This window comes from Camelus ferus, chromosome 30 (assembly GCF_009834535.1).
Source record: "Camelus ferus isolate YT-003-E chromosome 30, BCGSAC_Cfer_1.0, whole genome shotgun sequence".
Taxonomy (NCBI): Eukaryota; Metazoa; Chordata; class Mammalia; order Artiodactyla; family Camelidae; genus Camelus; species Camelus ferus.
This window is the reverse complement of record NC_045725.1, coordinates 1,732,659-1,744,802: the sequence shown is the minus strand read 5'-3', so window position 1 is coordinate 1,744,802 and position 12,144 is coordinate 1,732,659. Positions and strand designations below refer to the sequence as shown.

The window sequence follows — 12,144 nt, the reverse complement described above, 5'->3', positions numbered from 1 at the left end:
GAGCCGATTATTCGGAAAAGGGGCCTGGGATAATTCCCAGTTTCTGGCCTGGGCTGATGGGTGGACCATGCCATTCACTGACGTCAGAGGACGCTCCTCCTCCTTGAGCGAGAATAAATTTGTTTTTTCTTTGTTTGGCACTGGGGGAGGAGGAGGCAGGAAAGCTAGCCTCCATGGTGTGTATAGTCACTTAGAGGTGTCTGTGAAATGTAGAGTGAGGCACCTGCAGGCAACAGAGTATACCACCTGAAGCCCAGGAGAAAGGCTCAAACCAGTAGCAGAGGCTGGAATGCTGCCTTCACAGCACGCAGCGGCCGGTGAATCCACCTCGTGAAGACATTTGGAACTGTCCTGTGCCACCCGTGGTGTGTCATAGAAAACTTACTCACAGAATGAAAAAATTGAGGGGGATGCAGAGAAAGTAGGAAATGTGCTTTTTCCTTTAAATGACAATTTACAGGAAAAGGTTTTGATTACTTTTGATAAAACGTGCCTTTTAAATTTAAATGCCTTTTCTTTTGCTTGGCTCTGGGTCTGAAGCTAAATCTCACTCGTGGGGGAACACGTGTGAATGATTTCAGGCAGCTTCATGCCGCGGGGAGCCTGGTGTGCGCTGGGGCCGGGTTCGCCTGCCCTGTTGAACGCTGCAGGTTGATCGGCACAGACCGAGTGCGGCCGCCCGCCGGGGGCGCTGCTGGCGCCGCGTTGCATGTTTCAAGAAGGTGCACCTCAGACTGATTCAGGATCCAAGTTACCTCCTCAGACATTTTTGAAGCTGCAAGATGAATTATTTGGGCAAGAAAGCACTGCTGTTCAGACAGCCTTACGTTCTAAAATTAACCTGTGTCTTCTTACCGTAGTGTGGACCAGCTTCACACAGGTTCTTCTCGGTGACGCTCCTGAGCACGCTAGCTCGATCAGATCAGATAGTTTATTTCACTTTTCTTGTTTCATAGCAGCCAAGGCCGCAGCCGCCTCTGGTGCAGGGAGTGCCCGACAGCGCGGGCGGCTTCTCCGCTCGCTCGGGATGGGTCCAGGTAGTGTCACAGCTGTTTAGCGAGCAGTGTGACGCGCCTAAACTGTGTACGCGTTGGTTGCATGACAGTGTGTTAGTGTGACGCTCAGGGTCGTAGGCTTGCTATATTTTGTTGTTCACAGATCACGTCACCATAAAGTACTAGTCGAATAGAGGCCTAGGATTTAAAATCCCCTAAAATTGGAACATGACTAAAAAGCAAGTTCAGTACGGTGCTGGTGATGACTCTGTCAACCTAGTGTTTGAAGTTTGAGCTTCCAGAAAGTTTCAACAGTAAATAGCAAATTGTCGTCCTAACCTTTGTTGGAGACTTGCCTGCAGGCTCTCCTCCCGGGTCACCTGCCCACATGGGGGCAGCCTCCCTCTTCCACCCCGACCACTTCAAAATAGCCCAGCGAGAAAAGCAGATTTTAAAGAATTATGCACGTGTACTTCAGACATTTTACATCCACTTGATTCACAGGGACGTACGCTCATCCGGCAGCCTCGGTGTCGGGCCCTGGCCTCTCCTAGCACGGTTTGAAGGCCCTGGTGTGTCTTGTATGAAGGCAGCCCGGGTGCCTTGGTTGTCGTGTCCACTTTGGATTTCCTTAAGGTTCAGAGAAAAAGATGTTCACAGGTCTGTTGAGTGAGAAGCTTCCAGAGGAGTTAAGTTCCTTCTCATCTTTTGTGCCTCACTCACACCTCATCAGCAATGGTTTTTGAAACAATTCATCACTACCCAGCCTTTCAGGAACATTCTATCTCACTTAAGTGGAGAAACGGTGTCTCGATTGTGGTTATTGATCACGTTTCCTCGGGTTACGTAACACGTGGTGTGTCCGCCTGGCACCGGCGGGTCTGGTGCCCGGGGGCGGGGGCCTCTGGAAGGACAGCGCTCTCCAAACAGGTGCTCCGTGCCGGGCATCCTGTGGTCGTCCACGGGGCCGAGCATACCATCGCCCCAGCAGACAGGGTATGTGGGGTGATGGAGGGGCCCTGGCTGCGCCAGCTCAGGACTCCATGGCTCTGACCCTGAAACCCAAGCTCTTTGAGGCGGTCTGACCCACCTGCTCCCACCGTCACGTCCACACTGCCTTTCTGCCCCTCTAGCCAGGGCACCCGCCTGGCTCGGAAGCTGCATGCTTGGAGGACCTCCCGGCCAGTCCTGCCCCTAGAGCCTGTCTGGTCCTCCGCGGCAGGGCAGTGGTCTCCATGGGAAAGCATCCTGTCAGTTCTTGTAAAGCGGCGGATGGATATTAAGACCCATTTCAAATATTTATTCCCAGCAAGACACAGCCGATCTCCTTTGATGTGGCCTTCTCCCCTCCCGTCCCCTGGCCACAGTCCACCTTCCCCAGTACGACTGAGGTCACCCACAAGGCTGAAGGGCAGCCTGGTAACCCACCTGCTGTCCCCTGCGAACATGCTCTGGGCTGTAAAAAGGTCTGTTGACTTAAATGTCTACACATTGCTTTATTTTAGTCTAAAACTCGGTATGACCTACTTCACATAAAATTAAAGACACCACATGTAAGTGAACAAGTCTGTACGGAAACAGTGAATGTGAAGTATTGGGCTCCCTAACAACCATGGTGGGTTTTGTCTGGCAGCTTGCGCGTGAACCTGGACATGGGCAAAGCCGCGTACGGCTGGATGATCATGAGGGACGAGAGCATCCCCGGCACCGTCGTCCGGACCAGCACGATCCCGGAGGAGCTGGGGCGCCTGGTGTACCTGCTGACAGACAAGACAGGTACGCTGCCAGCTCCTCAGCAGGGGCAGCCCCAGCGCGTGCCCGTGTGTGTCTGGGGGGGTGTGCGCGTGTGTGTGCACGTGCGTGTGTGTGTGCAAGACAGTGCTGAAGTCACAGTTGGAATGTCCCGGGCTCTGCCCTTGACCCTGGCCTCCCACTCCTCTTCCTCTTCCAGCATTCCGGGATCATCAGAATTAGCAAAATGTTACATTCTTGGAGACTTAAAACATGTGTTTCTGCATTTTGAGTTTTCCACAGCCTTACGGTGGTTTTTCCGTTTAACTGCCTTTATTACACCTCTCTAGTGGATTCCTAAGGGCAAAAATGGCTTGTTCATCACAGAATGATGGTTGTGAGCAGTTAGAAGAAAACAACAATTAATAAGCCACGTGAACTTGGTATTTTAACAGTAACGTTCTCCGAGAGATTCTTCCTACAGATGACCTAACCACCGTGAGATTCCGTGCCCCAAGTTCTCTGTCTTTACTTCCTTTTTTTCATCAAAGAATTTCTGTCAGTTCTAACATACCAAATAAAAGACTAATTGAAACCAGTACTGTAGGAAAAGCCACATCTAAGGTTAAAACTCTTCTTGACTGACTGAGTCATGGTTTAAATTCCCAGTAACTCTTAGCAAACTAGAAATAAAATAATATTTGTGTAAATGGTAAATTCAATATTATTTTTAATAAACCATTAAAAATGTCCTCTTTTGGAAGAAGACACACCTGCAGCCACATTTTTGTTTAGTATTTGTCACTCCAGCCACCGCAGTGAGATGGGAAGTAGAAATGAGACACGCAGCCAGGAGAGCAAATATTTCACAGATAATGACCAACCAAGGAGATCGACTGCTGAAATCAAGAAATCTGCAGTGGCCGGTCACAGGTTAAAACAGCAAAGCAGTAGAAGCAGCTCCCTTATGTGCGGAGTAGACTGGAGGAGGGAGACCTGTCCACAGCACCAGGGCCCCGTGCAGCGTGTGGACGGACACGGCCTTGGGGAGCAGCGGGGTGTCTGTGAGGAAAGGGCCGGAATCAGGGGGCCCGTGCTGTGGCCCCTAGCGCACTGTGTTCCCAGGAATTTGTACATCTGCTCCAGTCCAGTCAGGACCCTGTCCAGCTGTGTTTGGCTTTGGTTGGGACTTGTCTTCCTGGGACGCTGAGGAGTTGCCCTGTAAGTAACGCTCGGACGTCAGGGGGAGTCAGAAATGACAGCCTCAGGGCTCAGGGTCAGGGGTAGACGAAGAAAACGCCTTCACAGCCTCCCTTCCCACCTCGCTGCGCTGATGGGGAAATTTACAGACTAAGTCTCCACCAATACTGGAGAACAGTACCGTTTGAGGGTGCAGAAATTGAGTTATTTCTGGAAAACAGCTGGAGAAGCCAGAGGACAGCCAACTCAAACTCGGAATGGCTCCTACAGAGATTCTAGAGAAATGCAGGGAAGTGTCTCCAGAACAGAGTCCTGAAGAAATCCTGAATTTAAAGCCAACAGGGTTGCCAGCTGAGGAGACCCGGCCTGGTCTCCCCTGACACGTGTAACCGAGACCAGGGGCCACACGTGAAGTCTAGAGGGACAGGAGAACTGTCCCCAAGAAACCAAATTCAGTGGTTGTCCCCCTAGAAACCCCAGCGGAGCACCAGGAAAACTTTTAGAATTGTAAGAGTTTTATGATATATAAACTCAGTACCAGAATTAAACCACATTTCTGTACACCAGTCAGGACACTTAATTCTGCAGATGCCAATTACAACAGCAAAAAAAAGTTCCAAGTAATCAAACATAAATTTTAACACAGAATATGTCAGACCTGTCTGGCTGTATGCTGTTAAAGTTTGAAAGACCTTACAGGGAGCTCATTGAATGGAGAGGTTCGCTGTTTTCATGAGTAGGGCATCTTAATGTGATAAAGGATCATTCCTCCCCACATTACAAAGACCTGACATGTTTGCAAGCACAGGGTGCATCAGGAACTTTTGTTCAGAGCTGGAGGGCATGTTACCTGGCCCCCCTTGTAAAGCAGATTTTGGCTTTATCAGTCAGCGCCGCCTCCTCACGCCAGCGTCTACCCCCTAAGGAAACATCTGCACCAGGAGACACATGAGACTTGTTCTGGCTACAAAGACGAACTGGGTGTATCACACAAAAAGCCCCCCCAGGGCAGTGGATAGACTGCGCTGTCCTTATGAGAGCACTGAGCAGCAGTGACCACCAAGTGCAGAGCTTTGCCTCCCCTGGGGTTGATGCCGAGGAAAGCCCCGAGCTCCACAGGTGTTGGGGGGGGCCTTCCTCTGCGGGGCAGGGGGCGCTGTGCTGCCCCCGGCCTCGGCGCCCACACCAGCCGCCTTCCTGCACCACCTTTCAGAGGCCTCCTGTGGTCGCAGGACGGTCGTGCTTGTCCAGGAGGAGCAGGTCTTGTCTGGATCATGAGTGCTTTTGTGGCCGTTTGACGTGTGCATGTAACGCTCCTGGAAGGAGACCGACTCTTATTTCATCTTCATTTATGAGCAGAAAGCACACGCCCGAGAGCAGTGTAAACCGGAGTCTCTGCGTCTCTGGCTGTTTGAAATCAGAAAGTAAAGGTTTTGTGACCTTCATCCATCCTCAGAAGACTGATTTTTTATTTTGCATTTTAAACAAAGCTGAGATTAGTACTCTGCTCTGGGCTCTTCCATTTTTCTTTGTTGAATTTTCATGACACTGGGGCGAGGAGAAGTGGATTTTGCCCGGAGTCATAAAGGCAAAACCTCCTTTTCCCCACGTTTACTCTGCTGCTTTTAAAAGGCAAAAACAGTGCTTCTTATGGTTTTTAGCTTAATAAAGTATCTTGGTTCCTGAGATTTAAAAAGAATCACAAAAAAAATGTGTAAAATATATTAAAGTATTTGCATCTTGATTTCTGAATGGCCGTTTTGTGCTGGGGTCACTGGGGAAATTCTCACCATCACTTTCTGATGTTGAAGCCGAGTGGAGTCATTTACACTATTTTTAAAATGTTCTGACCTGGAGTTTTTCAGGCCCTTTCTCAGTGATCCCACGGCGGGTGGGCGCCTGGGCGGGGGGGAGGGGGGCGGTGTGCGGACATCTCAGTGGCCGGGCGTTAGCCAGGCTGGCTAAGAGGGAGCTGTTGTGGGGCTCCGGCCGTTGCTGCACAGAGTGAGGCGGCCCCCATCCGACGGAAAACCCTTCGGTTCACAACGAGCTTTGTGACGAGTCGTGTCCATGGCGGCACGCTGGCGTTGGCCACAGCGGGACAGAGAACGAAGCAGCCCAGTGACTGCCTTACAGTTTCCTTGTGTGGATGAGGAAGCGATGTGGTATAATTAGGTGTGATTGGAGCGCACGCTTCCGGTAAGATCTGAAATTAATGATGTTGCTATAGTGACACATCTGCAGCCACCAGTGCGTGAAACATAAAGTAATTCACTCAACAAGAGCTGGCGTCTTTTAGCTGCCAGGGCGCGGAGCGTATTGACGCTGACCAGAAATACGAGACGTTCTGTGATGAACGAGCAAACGATGCTGAAACTGGAGGACAGATCATTTGTGCTTCATCTGCCGGAGAACTTTCATCTTCCCCCTGGTCGCGCTGACAAAGCCATTGTTTAAAGAACAATGCCTCAGAGAACTCATAAATTTTAAAACTTAACTCAGGTGCAGCCTATTAAAGCAATATATTAATTCCTTTGTTCAGAGTTTTTATCTTCACGTGGAACGAAGCCATTACTGAAACACCCACTGAAACAACAGGTTTTAGGACTCGTGTTAATTGTAGCATCCATTACCCATCATGCCATGTTGTTTAGACTCGAATCACACGGAAGCCTCGTGGGCTGGCATCATCGTGGGGGAAGCGTCGCTTCCATGGTTTCCAGGGCCCCAGAGCTGCCACCTCTCGGGGGTTCGGAGTGTCCTGCAGCCTCTCCCCACAATGTCTCCAGTTACAAGGAAGCCGTCCTGCTGGGGCAGTTGCTGCTGAGCCGTGTGCTCGGACGCGAGATGGACGTCGTGCTCCAGCTGGGACATCCACACACGCGATCTTCCGAGAAAGCCTCACACACAGCAGAGAAGACATGTGACTTCTCATTAAACGATGTCAGATATGTTTTATTTGGATATGACCTTTACAGTTTGGTAAATCAGTCTTAGTCACTTAGAAGTTTTGTTTCCATTCCTTCGTCTTAAGGTCTAAGTAGCTGTGGGGTTTTGTTGGTTGGTGGGGGGTGGTGATCAGGTTTATTTATTTATTTATTATTTTTTAAGGGTAGCCCTGGGGATGGAGCCCAGGACCTCACGCATGCTAGGCACGTGCTCCACCGCTGAGCTGTGCCCTCCCCATGGCCACTGATCTGCATGGTCACCACTTTGCTTGACTAGAGTCTTCACAGGAGGTCTGTGCCGTCCAGGCAAGCTGCCTGCCCTGTGATGAAGGTCCTCTCCTGTGACGAGGTCACATTGGGGTCTGAAGCCAAATCACAGTCTCGGGAGATCTGATCAGAAAGCTTGCATCTGCTGCTCGGACGTCTGCTCCATGTGTCTGGGAGTCACCTCTGTCACCACCCTGAGAATGGTCCCTGTGGGAGTTTTTCCCTGGAAACTAATTTCCTCTTTGCCTGCTTGGCTCGTTGTAGTTCACGAAACCCTGCTTCATTAAAGAACTACAGCTTTTTCTTTTTTCCAGAAATCCAAAACAAGCCTTTTGTTGAAAGGCACCTGTGCGTGGAGCTGTCATGGTGCCCAGTGGGGTGTGAGGCTCTGTGACGTGGCGGCCCACCAGCCCCCCTGCCGCAGCTGGCCCTGCCCTTCACAGTGTTTCCAATTTGGGACGTACCAACTTCTGCTGATTTAAGAAGACACATGTTGTAGAAACCATCAAATGACAAATCACAAGAATCATTTAAGATAAGACTTGAAAAAATTTTGCATTACTGACTCTTTTAATACCTGGTTTAACCTTACACTTCTCTGCTGTCCAAGAGGGCCCGGAAGGTCGGGGACTAGCACTGACTGTCCCCCTCAGCACTTTGCAGAGTCAGCTGCACAGTAAAAACATCACTGAAATTTTAGAAAATATTTTTATGATTCATCTTAATACGTTAAGTAGTTGTACGAGACGCATAAAGGAATGTTAGCATAAATATTCCAGTTTCTGTGACCCAACAGAATGTGAGCATACTTGTTTAAAGGGTAAAATGACAAATCTTTTCTTGTTTATTTGATGGGAAATGCTAGTCATTTCTTTAGATACGTCATTTTGAGCCACGTGAAACATGGTTTTTCAGCAACTTAGACATTTCAGCGATACAGCAGGTATCATGACAGCGTCTGGGTCAGTTGGCTGTCACTCAAGCACTCGGCACAGCCATGGTGCTGCCTCCACCACAGCCGGAGAGCGGACTCAGGCTCTCCCTCCCCCTGCCCAGCCTGAGTTGACCGCCAGGGATTTGCCTGTCCTGGATGCATCACAGAAACACAGCCGTACGTTGTGTGGCCTCTTCCGACCGGCTTCCTTCACTCAGCACAGCATTTCGAGGTTCATCCACGTGGTAGCCTGTGTCAGTGCCTGGGCTCTTCTTATTGCAGAATAACATTCCACTGCACGGATGTACCATATTTTATTTATCCATGCATCCGTTGGTGGACATTAGAGCTGTTTCTGCTCTTTGTCTACAATGAATTATTCAAGGTGCTAGCCAAAGCAATTGGGCAAGAAAAAGAAAAAGACATCCGTATTGTGAAGGAAAGTGGAGCTATCTGTGTGACATGGTCTCTGTGTAGAAACTCCTAAGAAATCCCCTAAAAGTCTGTTATAAGATAGACGACTTGTTGCTGGTGACATTATGTAATATAACCTCAAGTTTAAGTTAATTATTCTTTATTTAATGAAACTGGCATAACCAGAAAACCCTTTAAATGCATTTCTCATGTAGCTTTGATTATGTTAATCAAAGGAGCCATTTGTTCAGGGCGGTAGAGGGGCTGCATAGAGTTTTGTAAAAGGCAAAATTTGTGAAGCTAACGTGTGTCCCTGACGGGAGCTGCTCTTTGAGATTTAAGGAACTCTGATACATTTTGTACATTCTTTTGACAGGGCTTATCAAACAGCCTCTAAAATAATCACTGTAAATTGTAGACTCTCCTTTGACTTTGAAACGACCTCTGTGCCTGGTGGGGGTTCTGTCAGATGAGCTGTTTTGCTGTGAACGTGAGTCCTCACAGGCGTGTGTGGAGTCGGAGAGGGGTGTGTAAGCCCTCCGTATTGTACTTTCTGCATCACGTGAGCCAAAGAAAACAAGAATTAGTATTTTCGAATGTTTTGTAGCCACGTGAAAAGTCCAGCTCGTGCTGTGATCGCTCATCTGTCTGTGTTCACACTTACAACTTCGTCAGTGTCAGCGGACAGTGCTTCTCTGTGCTTTGAAACAAGCGCAGAGGCCCCAGGGGGGCCCCGGACCTGCAGGTCCGCGGGGCACTTGCCCCAGTCGCCCTCCTGCTGTGAAGCCTGGGAAGCAAGAACCCGTGCTGTGCGGTTATTTCCAGGTGAGGGGATGCACGTGCAGCGTTCAGGTCTCCTTCAGGGCCAGGAGGTGACTGGCTCTGAGTTTATGTGCCACTTTTAATGAAAATTCACCGGGTTTTACACGTGCGGCGGCATATCTGCCTCCCCTTCTTTCTCTTCACCGCATTGGTTGTGTGTCTTTGATACACGTGAAGCTGAAACCAGGAAACCTCATAAAGTTGACCTGCTGTGCTCCTCAGGGTGAGAGGGCGTCCCAGCTCCCGCTCCCCTGGGGCCTGGCCGGGGGCGCCGGGGCCTGAGGACAGAGGAGTAGGGCCCCACCGGTTGGAAACCAGCTCAAGAGAAGGTGCCTTTCCTTTCTCACCTCCTCTGCCTGCGTGCAAGCGGACGCCAGGCGTTGAACGCACTGTTTTGTTCAATGAGAAATACTTCATTTTTCAAAATAGGTTTATTTGGAAGGGTCAGATGCGCTGATTTGGGCTGGGTGGGTCCACGGTCTGGAGTGTGGACACGTGGTTCCCACCCGTCTCTCTCAGACCGGGCAGGACTTGCATCTGTACAAATAACAGACTGAACTGAAAGGCAGACTTTCCTCACAGACTAGAGCCCACCCCGTTCTCAAGAGTTACCAGAAAGGGAGCCTGACGTTCTGGGAGGAAAGTTCTGGTCTCACTAGTGGAATGAACGTGGAGGCGGTGCAGAGAACGCCTGCAGGAGCGCATGGCTGGGGCGGGAGGACGTCCAGCTGGACAGAGGCCCAGCGGGCTGCACCCTCACCCGCGGCCAGGCCGCCCATGCTGACCGCGTCCTGGTCACTTCTGTCACAGGAACCCTCACCCAGAACGAGATGGTGTTTAAGCGGCTGCACCTGGGCACCGTGTCGTACGGGCCAGACACGATGGACGAGATCCAGAACCACGTGGTGGATTCCTACTCGCAGGTGAGCAGGCTCCGGTTGGTCCTGTCCGTGATCCGTCCCCGCCCTGTCCTCCTGATGTTCTGAAGTCAGATTCGAACATGCTTTCACATTATTTCATCTGTAAACGCTTTGTCCATGTCTCCAATAGGTTTTTTTTTTTTTTTTAACAAAAGCTGAATCTTGTGTTTTCCACCGGAGCCTTGGAGGTGCCCCCGAGGGTACAGAACAGGACTCCTTTCTTTCCCGTAAGGGCGCAGCCTAGCAGCCCAGCACCTGGCGGACACTTTGCAGCAGGAGTTCTTGGCGAGGGCGTCTGGAGTCCTCCTCCCTCCAGGCTCTCCTGACGTCCTTCGTCCCAGGGCCCCGTGTGCACAGGTCCCCTTGAGATGAGCGGTGGGTTGGCGGCATGGGTGGTTTCCCATTTATCTCAGGCCTTGTGGTTTCCGCGGCCCCGTCCCCAAGTGGAGCTCGTGTTCCACTCACCTGGATTTCCTCCTGCTTGTCACATAGCCTGAAACCACCAATTCTGTGCAAACCCCGCAACCCAAGGGAAAGAGTCTGAGTGACGGCGTGTGGGCTGCCATCCTGTTGAGTCTCTCCACCTCCCTGGGGACTTGTGGAGCTGCCACCCCCGTGATGATGTCAGGGTGTATCAGGTGGAAAGTGCAGGGTGCCCACGGGGGTGACAGCTCAGGCCCCTGGACGACCTGCGCACGGAGGCCGGTGCCCGCGGTCTCTGGTTTCCAGCCCGACTTTGCGCAGACTGGCCGGAATCACACTCACCCTCGCGGTTCTTCCCCGACACATCTCCGGGGCCGGTCAGCCTCGTGCTCACCACCCCTTTGGTCTGTAACACGCGGCCGGGCGTGTACTTACTGCGCCTGTGAGATGCCGTCTAGTGAAAAAGTCTGATTGGTGTGTATGTTTGTTGCACTTGTGACTGGACACCCCCAGCCCACTGCCACGCACAGGCATTCAAAACCAAGCACTTTACTAGTTTGGACGTCATTCGCTTTAACACAGAGTGTTTTGTAACTTGGAATATTTATTAACGGAAGACGAGATTCAGAGGAGCAGGAGTAAGACTCCTTCCTGTCATCTGTGTCTGCGTTATGCAGTACCAAGTAACGTCCGGTGTTTAAAACTTAACTTACGTTTTCCACAAATACGATTTCAGTAGCTCCAAATAAGTTATTTTACTAGGAAAAAAAAACTAAAGGCAGAAGAGATGAGCCATTGTTACAAATACAGGAAGTAATATTCCATCTAAGGAGAATTGTAATAATCTTCTTCACTAAAAGCGATGTGGTGGTTAGCTGGTTAGACGGCACTTTCCCTGTGAAACCGAGTTTATTCCTTCTGTTCTGTCTTGTTATTGAGGTGGCAGCGGTCTGCTAGTTCCGCCGGCGTTCACGGGTCTGTAGCACCCATTGCTTCCCCACTGGAAGCGTTTGGTGGCACAGGGCATGATCTCCAGTGGGTTGAAAGAACTCAGTGGGAGATGAAGTCACACAGCCAGCGCTGAACGTAACCACGGAGGCTCTGCGCGGCGGTGCGGGCTGAGGCCGGTGTGGGGTCACGGGGACCAGCTGAGCAGAGAGCGACCCCCTCGTTAGCCAGCACTGCATTCTGACGGGCAGAGCAGGCGCAGTTTGGTGGCTGCACAGCCGCCCAGAAGCGCGACAGGCTTTCTGGGGACTGTTGTGCGTTTCCCTGAGTTCAGGGGGAGGTGTTCGCCAGGCCTCGGAGTTGGGGGCCCCCAACCCTCCCCCGCGGAGGAGGCGGCATGGAGTCAGCCCCTTCGCGGACGGAGGCCAGGCCGACGGGCCAGGCTGAGCGGAGGGCTGTTTCCCCAGGATGCAGCGGTTCCTGCGTCTGAAAAACCACCAGTGACTGCTACTGCAGGCTGCGTGAAGTCACGGTTTTAAGGG

At 51.1% G+C, this 12,144-nt stretch overlaps 1 protein-coding gene across 13 annotated transcripts in view; it reads left to right on the top strand.

The window, feature by feature from the left end:
* Positions 1 to 12,144, top strand: part of ATP9B (ATPase phospholipid transporting 9B (putative)) — a 155,676-nt gene that overhangs the window by 103,754 nt on the left and 39,778 nt on the right. For all 13 annotated transcript variants that reach the window (XM_032470609.1, XM_032470608.1, XM_032470614.1 and 10 more), the window contains 2 exons: positions 2,629 to 2,771; positions 10,122 to 10,234. In XM_032470609.1, coding sequence (XP_032326500.1) covers positions 2,629 to 2,771; positions 10,122 to 10,234 — 256 coding nt within the window. The remainder of the gene's footprint in view (positions 1 to 2,628; positions 2,772 to 10,121; positions 10,235 to 12,144) is intronic.